This window comes from Galeopterus variegatus, unplaced genomic scaffold, assembly GCF_000696425.1.
Source record: "Galeopterus variegatus unplaced genomic scaffold, G_variegatus-3.0.2 Scaffold1977, whole genome shotgun sequence".
NCBI classification, from domain to species: domain Eukaryota; kingdom Metazoa; phylum Chordata; class Mammalia; order Dermoptera; family Cynocephalidae; genus Galeopterus; species Galeopterus variegatus.
In genome coordinates, this window is record NW_007728088.1 from 280570 (window position 1) to 299115 (window position 18546).

At 37.8% G+C, this 18546-nt stretch overlaps 1 protein-coding gene across 1 annotated transcript in view; it reads left to right on the top strand.

The window, feature by feature from the left end:
* The window catches only part of PPM1D (protein phosphatase, Mg2+/Mn2+ dependent, 1D), a 63912-nt gene that overhangs the window by 34153 nt on the left and 11213 nt on the right, over positions 1–18546 (top strand). The window contains exon 4 of the mRNA XM_008579903.1: positions 13808–13998. Coding sequence (XP_008578125.1) covers positions 13808–13998 — 191 coding nt within the window. The remainder of the gene's footprint in view (positions 1–13807; positions 13999–18546) is intronic.

Sequence of the window (18546 nt, forward strand, 5' to 3'; positions counted from 1 at the left end):
TAGAGTTTGTTCTCACAGAATCATTTTGGTTGTTATATAGCTATGATTGTAAGGAAATAAAATTGGAGGCAAAGATATCATGTAGGGGCCTGTTGAAATATTCTAGGCACTTTACATATTTTATAGATTTTTTTTTTTTACAGAACCAGAAGGCTAAGTTATCCAGGTTATTCATTCATAGTGTAAGCATGTGATACAATTGATCTTCCAGTTGTTAGCATGGAAACAGAGGGGAAGATGTTGGCTACTGCTTACATTTCAGGTGAATGATCACTGTCAGATTGCCTACTATCATTTTGTAATATTAGTGAACTTTGAAAGGGGGCATGAGAGGCAAGGAATTAAAATTACTAAAGAAAAGAGGGTTAGTTTATGGGGAAGTCATTGGACTGAGGGCAGGATCTTAATTCAGGTTCGAAAGTAAGATGAACCTTCAATTTAGAAAGGTAGATGCCAAGTTATTTTGTATATATACGTGTATGTGCAAAGCATTTCAAGTAAGCCTTGAAACCCTTAAGTGATTGTATAGAGGAAGAAAAGAAAGACTGATAGAGAGGTAGCAGGAAAATTGCCTGTTTTTTTCTGGTACAGAAATTCCTATTCAGTCCAGTGGTACTCTGTGGAGTAATTTAGATAAGTAATTCAACCCCTGCTTGAATATATTCAGTAGTCTTTACTTAAACTCTTACATTATTGAACAACTCTAATTGTTATTTTATTGTGAGTTAAAAATCTGCCTCCACGAGTCTTTCAGATGTTGGTCCTAGTTTTGTGTGCTAAAATAAACAGGGCAGTGTACGTATTTAAACCATGTTGTATAATGACAGTCATTTATTCAAAATTGGTTAACATGTTTCTGTGGTCTTTCTTTTAGGCTAAAGTGCCAATTTCAGATGCTTCATTATACTGGTCATGTCTCTCTAGATGTTTCCTTCAATGAATGTGGTTCTGGAATTGAGGACACTCATAAGGTGTGGTTTGACCAGTTTAAAGTACAATAGGAATATTTAGTTTCTGCTACCTGAGCATTGTACTTCTACTAGTGGAGGTACTGGAATCCCGTCATTAGATTTTAATAGTCATATCACATTGTTGGCTAATTAAGCTCAGGTCTCCAGATATTTTTCTTATGAACTGTACCACATTGTTTCTCTATTACAAACCCTGTTGGTTTTTATTGGGGTGGTGTGAGAGTGAGGAGATAGAGATTGGATAATACCTGTAGCAGCACAAGATGAGTTTCTTGCAGAATAACTTTTGTATTGATTGATAGATTGGTGTGTATTTGGAGGGAGCGCTCTTGATTATTGTGGTGCTGTTTCTTCCCTAGCTTGTTTCACATTTGTTAACTACCTAGAGAAAGAGAGTGTATAAACCTCAATTTTGTATGTTGCACAAATATTCTTAAGTTCTTGGGCAGCAGGATATTAACTTGGTCTTAAAGTGTCTCTGAACAGACTGCTTTTTAGTTGGAAGAAAGAAAAAGTAGTAATTAAGCAGTAGAGAAATCAGGCAACACGTTGACTGGATGATCAAAATTAACCTCATTAATGAGGGATAGTTGGACATTGTGTACTTCCAGATGTATGGTACACTAAGGACACAATATCACCTATGTAGTATTCTAGCCAAGAATATATAACCTCAATCCAAATTAAAGGAGGTTAAAGAAATGTTACAAGTAAATACTATCTCTGACCCGAGACTGGATCCTATAAAGGACATTATTAGGCTATCTGATAATTTGGAATATGGATGATAGATAGTAGATTAGTTAAGTGTTGTATCAATGAAAGTTTATGAAGCTGATAACTGTGCTATGGTTATATAAGAGAATATCTTTATTCTTAGAAAATACGCATTGAAGTATTTAGGGCTAAAGGGCCATGATTAAAAATATGATATAATTTGTGTACACACACAGAGAGAATGTTTATATATGTAGGTAGAGAAAATGATAAAGCAGGTCGGGTAAGATGTTAATGATAGTTAAATCTAAGGGAGGAGTATATGGGTATTTATTTTATTTTCGTAAATTTTTATATATTTGAAATTATTTCAAATAAAGTGTTTTAAAAGGTAGATAGGCTGACATAATATGAAAGTTAATAGGATTAAATATAAGGTACTAGGCTTAAGTACAGAACATTAACAATGTTTGGAAGATATTTGCTTTCTTAGCAGTATTTCATATAAAAAAGAACTAGGGATTTTTTTTAGTTGATTAGTCACGAGCATATTATAATCCAAACAGTGTTAAGTATAACTTGGCTATAAAAAATAATGCAGTCTTAGAACTCAGTAATAGTAGAATATTAAGAATAAGGAAGTGGTTATATCACAATATTCTATACTTAAAAATATATCCAGAGGTAAATACCGCATGTGCTCACTCATATGTGGGAGCTAAGAGAGAAAGGAAGGAAGGAAAGGAAGACCACAGTAGTGCGTTGGTCTTACAGAGGGAGGGGACATTCCTAGGGCTGCAAAGCAGAGTGCGGCGGGGAGGGGGAAGATGGTTGGGGGACAATTGGGTGGAGACACGGGGTATAAAAGCAATTTATGGTAACTTGTATCTCATGAATATTCATCATCACCATCATAATAATTAATAATATATATAGCCAGAGGAAGGTTTCCAAGTTGAAGATGGTTCTAAAATCATATTGTAGGAGGAAGGAAAAACAAATTGAATGTTTTTTTGTGTGTGCCAGTTACTGTAGGTAGAGGTGCTTTACATGTTATTTCATTTTTACACTTTATAAAATAGTGGTGGGAAGGTAGGAATTATTTCCAGGTTTTCAGTTAAGAAACTTCCTTAGCAGATCTTCTGAATTGACTAAGTCCATATTGTTGGCATTTGATTACAGCTTTGTTCGACTTAAGAATATAAACTCTATTATTTCATGCTGCCATTCTCCTAAACTGACACAGGATAATTTGGAAGGATTAAGCGTGGAATAGAAATATTGAGGACACTTGTAGCTGGCTTAATATTTGTGAAGATCTATTATCTCAAAGAGGAATTAGCCTGATTTTTTAAAAAGAAAATAGCATTAGAAAACTGTAAAAAAGAGAAGCAGATTTTAGCTTATTAAAACACAATTATTCCAGCTGACAGAAATGATTCTTTTGTGAACTGTAGTTAGTGAGCTTTCCCTTCACTAAAAGTGTTCAAGAAGCTAAATGGCTACCCATTGTGGTTAGCAGGGATTTCTTCTACATTGACTAGAAAGCTAGATAATATAAGACTTTTTTTGTTTGTTCGTTTGATTGTTTCCTTTTTGTCTTTTTTTCGTGACTGGCAACGGATCGCAACCCTCAGTGTCGCGCCCGTACCGGACCGGGACCGGCAACGGGATCGCAACCCTCGGTGTTGCGCCCGCACCTCGCTCAGCCAGTGAGCGGCCGGTCTGTATGTGGGATCCGAACCCTCGGCAGGAGCGCCGCCGCGCTCCCAAGCGGCGCATTGTAGCAGTGCGCCACCGGGCCGGCCCCGATAATATAAGACTTTGAAGGGCTCTGAATGTCCATTGAAATATTGTTGAAATGGTTGCTCTTTGGATCAACTTTCCATCATAATCAAAACGCCCTTTTCAACTTGCTTTTTTCACTGGGCTTTATTTTTGAGATTTATTCATGTTTGTAGTACTAGTTCAGTCATCAACTGCTATATATTCATTTTCAGTATGAAACTATAATTTCTTCCTCACCCTGATTGGTGGACTTTTATGTTGTATACAAGCCTTTGCTATTATGAAAAATGCTGGAATAAGTATCTTCTGGTACATATGTATGAGATTTGTTTAAAGTATATAATTAGAAGTAGGATTGCTGGGTCATAGTATGCTACTTACCATCTTGTTTTAAATCATGACACTCGTACGAGATGATAATATTTCTGCAGTAAATAGAGGAGGTAGTTGGTTAGTGCATGGTTCTGATAACACTAAGGTCCAAGGTTTGATCCCTGTACTGTCCAGCTCCCCCCAAAAAGAAAAAAGATAGTTACAGAATGCTTGGAAAATAAAAACATGAACACATTTTGGGCTGGACAGTTAGCTCAGTTGGTTAGAGCATGGTGCTATAACACCAAGGTCCAGGGTTTGATCTCTGTACCTGCCAAGCTGACAAAAAAAAAAAAAACCCAGAAAAAAACAGAGGAGGTGTCTTGAGGCTGAGGTGACTGGCCTGGAAGCTCTAGCCACCCAAGACGTACCCTGCTGCCCCAAAGCCACACTCATAACCCGCCAAAGCCATATCAGTTGGGAAGCTCAGTTCATAAATATCTACATCTTTAGCTTTATTAGGTATCACAAAATTTCTCCCCACAGTGATTAGGCCAGGTTATTAGAATCTCACTTTATTAGCTAACTATTGCTGTGTAGCAAAATACTCTCAAACTTAGCAGTTTAAAACATATTTTATCTCAAAAAGTTTCTGTGGCTCAGGAACCTGGGAGTATCTTAGTTGGGTGGTTCTGGCTTAGCATCTCCCATGTAGTTGCAATTAACATGTCAGTAATCGTCTGAAGGTTTGAATGTGGTTGGAGCATCTACTTCTTAGATGGCTTTATGTATTTATTTTTTTTTAAAGATGACTGGTAAGGGGATCTTAACCCTTGACTTGGTGTTGTCAGCACTGCACTCTTCCAATTGAGCTAACCGGCCATCCCTATGTAGTGATCCGAACCCATGGCCTCGGTGTTATCAGCACTACATTCTCCCAAGTGCGCAACAGGCCGGCCCTATTTCTTAGATGGCTTTATAGCAGGAGACCTCAGTTCCTTCATGGGCCTCTCCACAGGGCTGCTTGATGTATTTTCATAACATGGCTGCTGGCTTCCTTAGAGCAAGTGGTCCAAGAGAACAAGGTAGAAGCCACGATATCTTTTTATGATCTAGTGTCTTTAGTGACACATCATCACTTCCTCCATATTTTGTTAGCACTGAGTCACTAAGAGCAGCCTACCCTCTTGTATATCAAAGAATTTGTGGACATACTTTAAATCCACACAGATACCACTTCTTCATGATTGTTTTTCATTCACCAAATATTTATTAAATACCTGCTGTGTGCCAGGTACTATTCTAGGAGATGGGGATTCAGCAAAGAACAAAACAGTAAAAAATTTCTGCACCCGTGGAGCTTACTTTCTAGTAAGGGGAAAATGTGGTAAACTAAAATAAAAAGTAGAATACATATTGTGTTAGTGAGAAATGCTACCAAGAAAACTAAAGCAGGGAATGCTGTGGAGGGTGGGGTTGTAATTTTAAATAGGATGGTTAGAGGAAGTCTCACTGAAAAGATGGTGCCTTGGGTTGAATGCCCCCCCAAAACTTAATCCCCACTGTAACTGTTGAGGGTGGGAAATCCTATTATGGTCATTGAAAGGTGGGGCCTTGAAGAGGTAATTAGATAGCAGGACCGTGTCGTAATGAATGGATTAAAAATAGTTGTCATGGGCATGGTTCTGAGGGCTTTAAAAAGAGAGTGAATGAGGCGGTTAGTCTCTCTGCTCTGCCATTTTTCACAATGTGATGTGCTGCCATCACTGAAGTCACCACCAAAGAAATCCTTCACCATATGTGTTTTCCTGGACTTTGGACTTTCCAGCCTCAGAAGCTGTAAGCAATAAGTTTTGTTTTCTTATAAATCACCTAGTTCCAGGTATTTTGTTATAAGCAACAGAAACGGACTAATACCGATGGTATGTGGAAAGAAATGAGGCAGTGAGATCCCTGAATATCTGGGGAAAGAGAATTTAGGAAGTAACAAATGCAGAGATCCTTATTACTCATGATTTTTACTGAGCAGCTGGAGGGGTGGAGTTGCCACTAACTGATACAGGAAAGACTGGAACATCAGTGGCAAGGGGAGGTCAGGAGTTCATTTATGGACAAATCACCTTTGGTGATGTCTGGCTTCTGGTTATGACAATTGATTTCAGATAAGATCTAAGCTAGAGATTTCAGTTTGGGAGCCAGTAGCATATAGATGGTATTCAAAGCCTTGAGACTGAATGAGGTCATCTAATGATTCAGTATAGATAGAAAAGGGAAAAGGTCCAGTGACTGAGCCCTGAGATACTCTCACTGTTAAGAGTTTGGGAATATGAATGGAGAATAGGAGGAACTTCAGGAGGACAGTGCCCTGCAAACTAAGTGAAGAAAGTGTTTCCAGAAAGAAAATGTTTCAAATACTGTTGTCATTCAGGTACAGGGAAGACTAAGAAATGACCATTGAATTTAGCAACGTGGAGATCATTGGTAACCTTAACAAAGAAAGGAACTTTGGAGTAGTGAGACCACAATCGTGCTTGGAGTTGCTTCAAGAAAGAACCAACTTTGAATAGGAGGAGTAAAGTTTGATATGGCAAGTTTAGACAATTCTTTGTAGGAGTTTTGTTATAAAGGGAAGAGGAGAGAAATGGGCTTTAGCTGGAGTGAAAGTAGGGTCAAGAGAGGGCTTATTTACTGATGATTATATATATGTATATATATAATAAAATATATGTGTGTGTGTGTGTGTGTGTGTGTATGTATATATGTATATGCATATATATTTTTTGGGGGGGCTATTGGCCAGTATGGAAATTAAAGCCCATGGTCTTGGTATTAACAGGGCTGTGCTCTAACCAGCTGAGCTAACTGGCCAACCTACTGTAGTCTTAAAGAGGAAAGAAATAATATCAGTTATAACAGATGGGACAGATCCACTAGAAAGGAGAAGACTCTATGTAGGAGAGACAAGTTTATTACTTTAGTAGTGTCCTACAACTACTTTATTTCGACATAATTTTATAAACAAATATATGGAAATGAATGAATATTTTGATATAAAAGGGCTTAGATAGGAGAAATGAAATATAGTGAGAAAAAATTGCTTCTATTTTTTCTCTTGGTTTCTTTCTTTTTTACCTAATAAATATTCTCAAATATAATACCTTTTAGGGCTGGTTGGTTATGCTCACTTGTTTAGAGTGTGGTGCTGATAACACCAAAATCAAGGGTTAAGATCCCTGAACCATCCAGCTACCCCCTCCAAAAAAAACCCCACAAAAAAAAAAGCACTTTCAGATTTTAACATTTAAGCTTAAAAAAAAAAAAGCTTTGTCACATTATTTTTCTGGTTCTTATTCTGGCACTTGTGAAAAAAATTTTTTTTTTGTTTTAAAGATGACTGGTAAGGGGATCTTAACCCTTGACTTGGTGTTTTCAGCACCATGCTCACCCATTTAGCTAATCAGCCATCCCTATATGGGATCTGAACCTGTGACCTTGGTGTTATCAGCACCACACTCTCCCGAACAGTCCAGCGAAAAAATTTTTTTAAAGAATATGTTACTAGTTTTCTCATTTTAGTTTATTGCATACTAATATTTATTGGCCCATAGTAAATTAAGTGCTAGTATTTAATCCTTAAGGCCTATGAGCATTTTTCTTCCAGTTTTTTGGAAAACAGAGAAGTCTTAGCAAAACTGGTAAGTTGTAGGCACTGATGATAATTACAAGTGTAGCAAAGGTGCCATATAGTGGCTGCATGATTGAATTGCAGTTGAGTCTTGCAAATCACTTATTCATTGAGGAGGTACTTTTTCAGTGCAATATGTATGAAGCACTGTGCTGTATGTCCAAGTGTGTGATTTTTGCCCTCATGAAGCTTACGGTCTAGGGAAGGGGAAGGGTATTCATCACATGATCACAAAAAGAACTGAAAAATTTCAACTCTTAACTGTTTATATATGTGCTAATGAGAGCTTAAAATGGGGATATTTTACCGAGCCAGAGAGGCCAGAGATGTGATGTATGAACTGAGAGTTGAAAAATTACTAGAAGTTAAGAGAAGAAGAAAGTGTGTTATAGGCATAGAAACAACATTTTAGAAAAGCTTTGTGGTAGTAAGAAGTGTGGTTGTGTAAGGGACTCTCACAAAGGCCAGTGTAGCTGGAACAGAGATAAGGAAGTAAGAGACATGGATGAAGTGAGAAAATACTGCATCTTATAGGCTGTGGTAAAGAGTTGTATCTATCTTAAGAACAATAGTAAATTTACAGAGTTGAAATGGGAAACATCACTAGGTTTATGTATCATTTTTAAATTATGATAAAATATGCATAAAACTTACCTTAACATTTTAAGTGTATAATAGTTCAGGTAGTATTAAGTACGTTTACACTGTTGTACAACCATCATCATGATGCTTCTTAGATTTATGTTTTATGTTTAAAAAATTTTTTAGGGGCCGGCCCGTGGCTCACTAGGGAGAGTGTGGTGCTGATAACAACAAGGCCACGGGTTCGGATCCCATATAGGGATGGCCAGTTGCTCACTGGGTGAGCGTGGTGCTGACAACACCAAGTCAAGGGTTAAGATCCCCTTACCGGTCATCTTTAAAAAAAAAAAAATTTTTTTTTTAGCACATTTTTAGACTTAGGTTTTAAAGAGATGATTTTGACTACAGTTTTGAAAATGGATTAGAGGAGGCAAAAGTTGATGCGAAGCTATCCACGGGGGGCAGGTAGAGTTGAAATTTGCAAGGGCTGAGGACCACTGGGTGGTGTCCTGTGGACTGCTGACTGCTGGGTGACACTGGCGCAAGCAGAGAAGAGCTTACTGGAACCAGAAGAAAGCCCTCTTCTTCTGGTGTCTCTTTAGCTCCCTCTACTGAGGGAAAAAAGGAAATGGCCATTGGAGCAGGCAACCAACCGTGTCTGCCAATGTCCAAAGCTCCTCCCTTCAGCAATTCCAGAAATGACATTCTTTGATCCCATTTTGGTGTAGGAACACTAGACTAATAATAAGAACTCTTAGTTAAAGGCCCAATTCTGATCCTTACTAATTATTTGATCTGAGATAAAGCCATGTAGACTTTTTTTAACTGGTAAAGTAAGAACTGGCTGTGAATATGAGTTATCTGGTAAGTTTTTTAAAAGTTCATATTTTAGAGACTTTTACTGGCAAATTTGAAGCAACTTGAGCATTAAGGCAAATTATAACAGGAATAAGTTAAAATATAATGAGTGAAAAAAGAATCCAGAAGTCCAAACTGATACTAGAAAAAATTGTAAAGAGGTAGAGAGAGGAATGGAAAGCTCTTCTTTAAAAAAGACTGTCAACTAACAAATGTAGTTACAATGTTTTAATTCTGTTATCAGTTCACAGCCATTATAGTAATGATCGATTCATGTAAGAATCATCAGTGAATGCTAAAATATGGCATATTTTGGTGAAGAACAGGATATTTCACACAGTCTCCAACTTTCACCCTAGAGATTACTCATCAATTACAGAAAGAAAAAGACACCTTTACAGTGCCAATAGATAGCACTTTAACCAAATAACCAAACTTAGTATTGCCAATAACAGGACAAATTAGCATACTATCCCTCCTCATGTGATATTCTGAGAAAGGCATACAACTTCACCAATGTAGTATTCTGGCCAAGAAACCCCCCACAAAAAACAAAAAAACAGGGCCAGCCCGGTGGCGCACTGCTACAGTGCGCTGCTTGGGAGCGCGGTGGCGCTCCCGCTGAGGGTTCGGATCCCACATACAGACCGGTTCCCGCTCACTGGCTGAGCGAGTCGCGGGAGCAACACCGAGGGTTGCGATCCCGTTGCCGGTCCCGGTCTGGTACGGGCGCGACACAGAGGGTTGCGATCCGTTGCCGGACATGAAAAAAGAAAAAAAGGAAAAAAAAAAAAAAAAAAACCCACTAACCCTTATAGCATGAGTACATGAGGAAATAATCAAATTCAAATTAAGGGCCATTCTACAAAACAGCTGGCCTGGACTCTTCATGATTATCAATATCATAAGTGATAAAAACAAACGAAATAACTTAGGGAAATGTTCTGGGTTAAAAATGACTAAAAAAAATGACAGCTAAATGTGATGAATATTCCTTGAATGGATCCTGGAATATTAAAAATGCATTATTAGGTCAACTGGGGAAATTTGAACATGGACGTTGTATTATTCAGTAGTGTATTAATATGAAATTTCCTGAATGTGGCTATGTTGGAGAACATCCTCATGCTGAAGTATTAATATTTAGAAGTGAAGTGTTTTAAGTCTGTAACATAATTTCAAATGGTTCAGCAATTAACTAAATCATATCTATCCACAGATGACAGCATTGTCTGCATTAAAAATCTCAAAGAATTTTCAAAAAAAGCTATTGAAATAATAAGTGAATTCAGCAAGGTCACAGGATCCAAGTTCAACATATGCAGTCTGTCATTTTTTTTTTTTTTTTTTGGCAGCTGGCTGGTACAGGTATCCGAACCCTTGACCTTGGTGTTATAACACTGCACTCTAACCACCTGAGCTAACTGGTCAGCCTGTCTATCATATTTTTAATGTACTATAAATGAACAATTCAAAATGAAATTTAACTAGATATCATTTATAATTGTACCCCCAAAACATGAAATACTTAAGTATAATGGTAACAAAATATGCTCAAGCTCAGTATGTGGAAAACTACAAAACACTGATGAAAGAAATTGAAGTAAACCTAAATAAAGATATATCATATTCTTAGAATGAGAGAAAATAATGTTAAGATGGCATTTCTCCCCAAATTGGTCTATAGGTTCAATGCAATCTCAATTTTATCTAAAAACCTTTTGTTTTTAATTTAGGCCTTTCCCCTGAGTACTTCACAACAAACAAAAGAGACAAAATTAATGTTTTTTCCTTTCTGTCTCCTTTGCCCCACTTTCTGGGAATAAAAGAAAAGTTTATATTATTTCATTTATGTTATGTGTTATAGAAGAGTAGATGGTTTCTGTAATTTTTTTCTTCTATTTCAGTTTTATTGATCTTTTTGATGGCCTCAGTCAACCATAAATTTTTTTTGTTGAACATCTTGAGGTTCATATATAATAGGTCTGAAAGGCAGGAGTTTGGGCATTATTTTATGTGGGGTTAGTCAAGCAGGAGGATAAATAGGTAAGAACTTTTTTTTCTGACTCACTGAAAGGGAAAATTATTGCTCTGTGTAGACTGATCATAAGGTAAGTTAAGAGCATAAAAATGCTCATTATTCAGCTTCTTGCCAAAAAAACCACAATGCTCATTATTATTTCTGGTGTTTTCATCCAAGTGACTGGCACTCATTCTGTAAGGTTTTTATTTTTTATTTTTATTTTTATTTTTTATAATTTTTGTTTGTTTTGGGCCGGCCCGGTGGCGCACTGCTACAGTGCGCCTCTTGGGAACCGTGGTGGCGCTCCCGCCGAGGGTTCGGATCCCACGTACAGACCGGTTCCCGCTCACTGGCTGAGCGAGGTGTGGGGGCAACACTGAGGGTTGCGATCCGTTGCCGGACACGAAAAAAAAAAGAAACCTTTAACAGTCACGAACGTCTGGGAAAGGGGCATGGTTTCTTATCTACTCTGTATTACCACCGTTACCTTTGGGTACTCCTGTTCTCAATAAAATTAAAAAAAAAAAATTTGTTTGTTTTTTGTGGGGGGAGTTCTAGGAAATTCAAAAACGCTGTCAAAAGATTATGTTTATTGGTCTGGCCAGTTAGCTCAGTTGGTTAGAGCCCAGTATTATAACCCTAATGTTAGATCCCCTTACTGGGTAGCTGCCAAAAAAAAAAAAAAGGTTATATTTATTACCAGTATACCACAATGGCAGAACAATCTAAGAATTAGGATACTGTGATGAAAGTGTTGAGTCCTCCAGCAGTAAAGAGCTTGTGAGCCCTTCCCTCACTGCAGACAAAGGCTGTGCAAGGTGGTCCTAGCTTGCTGTGGTGTAGCCACATAGCTGGAGTGCACGGCACTGCCTAGGTGGAGAGGACAAGGCTGGGAGTGGGTGGGTGGGTCCTGTAGAAGTGGTTCTGCACCAGAGGGCAAACTGCAGCTGTATAGTGCTGGGGTGGGGGGTGTGATACCCCTCTGGAATGGGTGCACCTCAGAGCAGATGATGTGGAAAGAATTGCTATGAGGCTATAAACACACTGTGTACTCTCTGCACCTGAGGATGTGACATGAGGTCCTGGAGGGCGGGAGCCCATATCTGCAACTCTCTTCTGACTGGCCACATGACACAGAGCTAGGCCCACATCCTTTCTGTCCTCTGTATCTTGATCCGGGCTGTGGCTGTGACTGTTGGTCATTCTGGCCAATACTCACGCTAGATCTTCCCAGGTTAATAGCCACCTTCCTTCCTCCTCAGCTCATCACAGCCTTGACCCACTGCTACCTCCTGCTGTGAAAATGCAGGACTATCAGATGACATGGGCCAGCCAACCAGGAAAGGTTACAAGATAGGCTTCAGGTTGCAGGCAAACACACCTTGCCAGGCTAGGTCAATGTCAAGTGTTAGACTATTAATCATTCAAACATTCATGGGTCAGAACACTGAGTATAGACATAGCCTCCCTTCTCTCCGCTGCTTAATGGCACAGATGTGATACAGCACTCACCTGTGCAATGCCTCTTGGTTTGCACTTACATCTGTAAGTTTTGATGTAGGTACTTTATTGACCTAGGTTTTCAGATACCCACTGGGACTCCTATTTATCGGTCAAGTTCTCCTCATCTTGTCCTTTTTCTTCAGAATTGTCTTGGTTAATCCTGGCTCTTTGCTCTTCCCCATACATTTTATTTATTTATTTATTTGGCAGCTGGCCAGTACCTGTTTTTTTGTTTGGTTTTTTTTGGGGGGGCGGGGGGTAGCTGGCCGGTATGGGGATCTGAACTCTTGTTGTTACAAGGCTATGCGCATACCAACTGAGCTAACTGGCCAGCCCTGAAACTTTGACCTTGGTGTTATCAGCACCACACTCTAATTTCCCTATATGTTTTCGAATGTACTTGTCAAATTCTACAAAAATTCATTTGGGGTTTTGTTGGAATTCCATTGATTTTATAGATTATTTTGGGAAGAATTAACATCTTTATAATTAAGTCTATCTATAGTTCTGGTTTGCATCTCCATTTATTTAGATACTTTTTTTAGTGTTTCAGAATCTAATTCTATAATCTCTGTAAAAGACTTGTTTATTTTTGTTAAATTTATTCCTAAGTATCTTACATTTGGTTCACTTTTGTAAATGGGATTGTTTAAAAATTAATATTTTCTATTTATTGCTAGTGTATAGAAATACAGCTTTTTGTATATTGGGTTTGGGAGCTGACCAATTAGCTCAGTTGGTTAGAACATGGTGTTACAACACTAAGGTCAAGGGTTCAGATCCCCGTACAGGCCAGCCACCAAAAAAAAAAAAAAAAAAAAAAAAGTGATAATAGTAAAGACTATTGGTTCAACAACCTTGCTAAACTTTCCTATCAAGTCAAATCATTTGTCTAATTTCTTTTTGGTCTTCCATGTAGAAATGAAATTATCTGCAAATAATGATAGTTTTATTTTCTCCTTTCCAATTCATCTGTCTTACTTATTTCTTTTATCTTACTGTGCTGGGAAAGACCTCTAGTATAGTTTTGGGGAAAAAAGTGATGATACAAGGCATAGTTTTCTTATTTCTTCATTTTAAAGGGAATTTTTTTTTTTGGTGGCTGTCTGGTTAAAGGGAATACTTTTAACATTTTACCTTTAAGGAAGATGTTTGCTATAGATTCTAATGGATATTCTTTATCAGTTAAGGGAGTTCGCTTTTATTCCTAGTTTGCTAGGAAGTTTTTATCATGCATTCGGATTTTGAATGTTATCAAAAGCTTTTCTGCATCTATTAAGATGAACATGTAGGTTTTCTCCTTTAATCTGTTGGTATGATACTACTAGCTTGGAAATAACACCTCTTGCTCCTTTTGTCTTCCCCCAGGTGATTTGTGGAGCTATGATTTCTTCAGTGGTGAGTTTGTGGTGTCACCTGAACCAGACACAAGTGTCCACACTCTTGACCCCCAGAAGCACAAGTATATTATCTTGGGGAGTGATGGACTTTGGAATATGATTCCACCTCAAGATGCCATCTCAATGTGCCAGGACCAAGAGGAGAAAAAATACTTGATGGTGAGAATTGACTCAGTAATTTGATATTGTTGTCTAAACATTGTTGTGGTGCTTTGTCAGGGGTCTTTAATATGAATGAAGGATGCTTACCTTGGGTAGATTTTTGCATTTGCCTGGCTCTACTAGTAGGTAAAAACATAGCCTTTGCTGCACATAATCATTAGGGGAATGGGACAGGAAATAAATAAATGAAGCTAGATAAGAAAGCACACAACCACTGGCTTCAATATGAACAGCCCTTGACTTACTGGCCTACAAAACCGTACCAGTCCTTTTTTTATAAAATTGAAGCATGATTCTCATACCATAAAATTTACCCTTCTGGCCAGTTAGTTCAGTAGTTTAGAGCATGCTGTTGATAACGCCAAGGTGTTCAGATCCCCGTACTTGCCAGCTGCCAAAAAAAAAAGGACCCTTTTAATGTGTATAATTCATTGATTGTTAATGTACCACATTTGTACAACAATCACCACTAATTTCAGAACATTTTCATTGTTGTCCCACAGCAAACCTCATAACTATTTGCAGTCATTCACTACCCTCCACTACCCACATCACTGATCATGACCAGTCTTTCTGTCTATATATTTGCTTGTTTTGAATATTTTATAAAAACGTTAATACACAGTATGTGGCCTTTTGTGTTTGGCTTCCTTCACTTAGCATAATGTTTTCAAGTTCATCCATGTTATTGCTTGTATCAGTACTTCATTCCTTTTTATGACTGAATAATTTTCCATTGATGGATATGCAACATTTTATTTATCTGTCCATTCATCAGCTGATGGATATTTGGGTTGTTTCCACTTTTAGCTATTATGAGTGACCACTGCTATGAAAATTCACACACAGATACGGATCCCCTTACCAGCCAGCTGCCAAAAAATAAAAATAAAAAATTCATGCACAGGCTTTTGTATGGACATAAATAAGTCTTTAGTTCTCTTAGGTTTAAACCTAGGAATGGAATTACTGGGTCACATGGCTACTCTGTGTGTCCTATCCTTTTTTTTATTAATTGTATACCCAGAAACAACCAGCAATGGGAAAATCCTTTTTCCTTCTTCCTGACTCAGTTGAAAATTGTCTTCCTATTTATTCTGAGCAATGACAGAGAAAGTAGAACCCAAAGAATGCAGTGTTATTGAATAAAAAAGTTTTGGGGTAGTAGTCAGCAATGTCAAATGCTGCAAAAAAGTAGAGGCAGATGGATGAGAACAGACCAATAGGCTTTACAGATTACAGTTGGTATCTTTATTAATGACCATCAAGAATGAAAAGTTTTGGTAGAAGTGATGAGGGCATTAAGCAGATTATAAGTGAACCATCATCAAGAATACTTTATGAACCCAGGAAATAGTAGTGAGTGTTCAAGAAGACAAGGGAATGTGCTATTGTTAGATTGAAAAGATAGGGTCTCAAAAAAAGTGGTTTTTTAATCTTAAGAAAAAGATTGACAGTAAAAGAGAATTCTATAATGGATATTGATGGAAGGCAAGTCCAGATACATGGAAGTATCTGGAATCAAAGGCACAAGAGGATGGGTTATCCTTGGAAAAGATGATCTATCTTTAAGATGAGAGGAATAGTAAAGCTATATTTTGAGGTGAAAAGGAGGCAAGTTGATTGAACCTGTATTAAACTGCCTTCATTCACTCAACTAACATATTGGTTAAAGGCCAGTATTCCTTATCCAAAATTTCTGGGACCGGAAGTGTTTAGGATTTCAGATTTTCAGATTTTGAGGGCTAGCTGGTTAGCTCAGTTGGTTAGAGCATAACCTTATAACACCAGGATTATGGGTTCTGACCCCCACTGGCCAGCTGTCAAAACAAAACAAACAAACAAAAAAACCAGAAAATTTCCCTCAGATTTCGAAATATTGTAGATTGAGCATCTCTAATCGAAAACCTGAAATCTAGTGAGCATTTCCTTTGAGTGTCATGTCTGCACTAAAAAGTTTCAGATTTTAGGGGCCGGCCCGGCAGTGCGCCTCTTGGTAGCGCGGCGGCGCTCCCGCCGAGGGTTCGGATCCCACATACAGACCGGCCGCTCACTGGCTGAGCAAGGTGCGGGAGCAACACCGAGGGTTGTGATCCCGTTGCCGGTCCCGGTCCGGTACAGGCGCGACACTGAGGGTTGTGATCCGTTGCTGGTCACCAAAAAAGACAAAAAAACGAAAAAAAAAAAAAGTTTCAGATTTTAGAGCATTTTGGACTTTCAGATTAGGAATGCTCAATCTGTACTAGGTTCAGGGTATGCAAAGGTAAATAGAAAATGGTCCTTGCTCAGAACATACCATATTATTACAAATAGAATATATAAATAACTGTCAGTGCCATTAGATTGTTACTTCTTTAAAGGTAAAAGTGGTCTTCATTCATTTTTGCAACCTTAGGGCCTAGTGTCTTGCATTTGGTCAGTGATTATCAGATGTCAAAGAAAGATAAAATAATATAAAGACTGTTTTAGCTAATGGATTTAGAATTCTTTAATGATCTGAGAGAGGTCATTTCAGTGGCATATTGAAGATAAAAGCCAGTTTATACTGGAAATGGGAGAACCTACCTATTCATAAACACCGAAGTATTTTTAGAATGAGTATTGAAGGAAGCATCCATATAACAGTAATTGGAACAAGTTTTGTGAGAACTGGGAGAAAGAGAAGATTGGAAATTTGGGAAGACTGTGTAGGACGTTTCATGAAACAGAGTTATACTCAAGCAAGTCTTAAAGGTGGATTCAATTTACCAGGTAATAGATCAATTGAGGAGAGAGAAACTTTTCAGGCAAAGGAAATCGAATGTATAAAGTCAAGAAGGACAGATGCTTGTGACGTATTTAGGTTTCACAAGGAGCTTGGTGTGACTGGCAGACAGGATGCCTTGGAAGTGAAGGGAGATGGGCAAAAAGGTTTTGATTGGTCTGTTAAGGAGTTAGGTCTTTATAGTCAGGCAGTGGAGAGTTTTTGAAAAGCTGCATTTTAGAAATGCATTTCTAAAACCTTGCTCATTGCAGGGTGGAAGATAAAATATAGGGTAGATGATAATGGATATAAGGATATCTATTAGGAGGTGTAGGAAAACCATCCAGCGCCTTAAGAAAACTAAACAGGTACAGGTTGGCAGTGAAAGAGAATGGATGGCAGCAATGATTAGTAAAGGACCCCCAAGAAAAGGTGAATTTTGATGAGTACAACTATAGTTTTATGGCCCATCTCCACCTCTCTTCATATGTTGATTCTTTCCTTTCTGGCAGTGTAACTGGTTTGATTTTTATTAATGGATCTGTTAGACTTTCTCTTTAGAGGCTGGTGGTATATTCAAAATAAGAAATTTTGCAAGTTTGATCTAAAGCAGTGATTGTTTAAAACAAAACAAATAAAAGAACACAAAGGAAATACATGAGTAGTAGAATTGATAGTGCTTTGGTTTTTAAAGAGGAAGAATATGATGACACTCAAATTTTTGACTCTGGTGACTGGTAGAGCTTTTATCAAGAAGAAACACATTATTGGGGGGAATAGGGGAGGTAATTAGTTCAGATGCAGGCATGTTGAATTGAAGGTGCCAGTGGTTCATCTAGATAGGTATCTTCAGTAGGCAGTTATAAATATTTGAGAGAGAAGCCTGGAAATACTAACTTGAGAGTAAACAAGAGTTAGGTAAATCTGTAGCAATATATGAGATTACTTAAAAGACTATTTGGTAGAAGAGGACACAATATTAGGGGACCCAAATCAGCACAGTTCTAGTGAGCTGAGGAAAAAATGCAGGTAAGATAGTGGAAATGGCTTATATAGATTTCTTTTATCATGGAGCTTTGCTGGGAGGGGAAACAGAGGCACACTGAAAAAATGAAAGATAAGGGAATCCTTCAGTAAGCTAATGTCTGGAGAATTTCGTACCGTGTGCTCTGGGTAATGAGACAGATTCATGAATTGGAGATTAATGCTGCCTTTCGTCAATTTGAGGTGCCTATGTTTTCACTTTTTAACATCTCTGGGATTGGAATGTTTTTTCAGAATAGTGCATCATAGTTCAGTTGACAATGTTTTTTTCTTTCTTTTGTGGCATATGAAATGGAGCTTCATTAACTCAAGGCTCGTGGTAAAAAAAAAAAAAAAAAAAAAATCACTGCTGAAAACCAAAACTAGCTAAATAAATGATCCGCTATGAAGAAAATGATCTAAGTGATCCAGTCAGGGAATTATAAAGAGCATCAGAGTAAAATATCTAAAACAGAAGGATGAAAATAATAAAGAGCAGAAATTAATGACTTAAAGAGATTCACAAAACCCAGAAGGTAGTTCTTTAAAAAGACAAATCAGGCATGATTGATCTTCCTAGAACAAGCAAAAAAGTACAAAAAAGCTTGAGTAGACATAGTTACACTTACAAATAGAGGTTTTTAAAAATCACAATATTAGAACAACTTTATGCTAATTAATTTTTAAAATGAGAAAAATGGCTAGTTATTTTAAAAAGTATAGGGGCCGGCCCGGTGGCGCACTGGGTAGTGCGCCGCTTGGGAAGCGCGGTGGCGCTC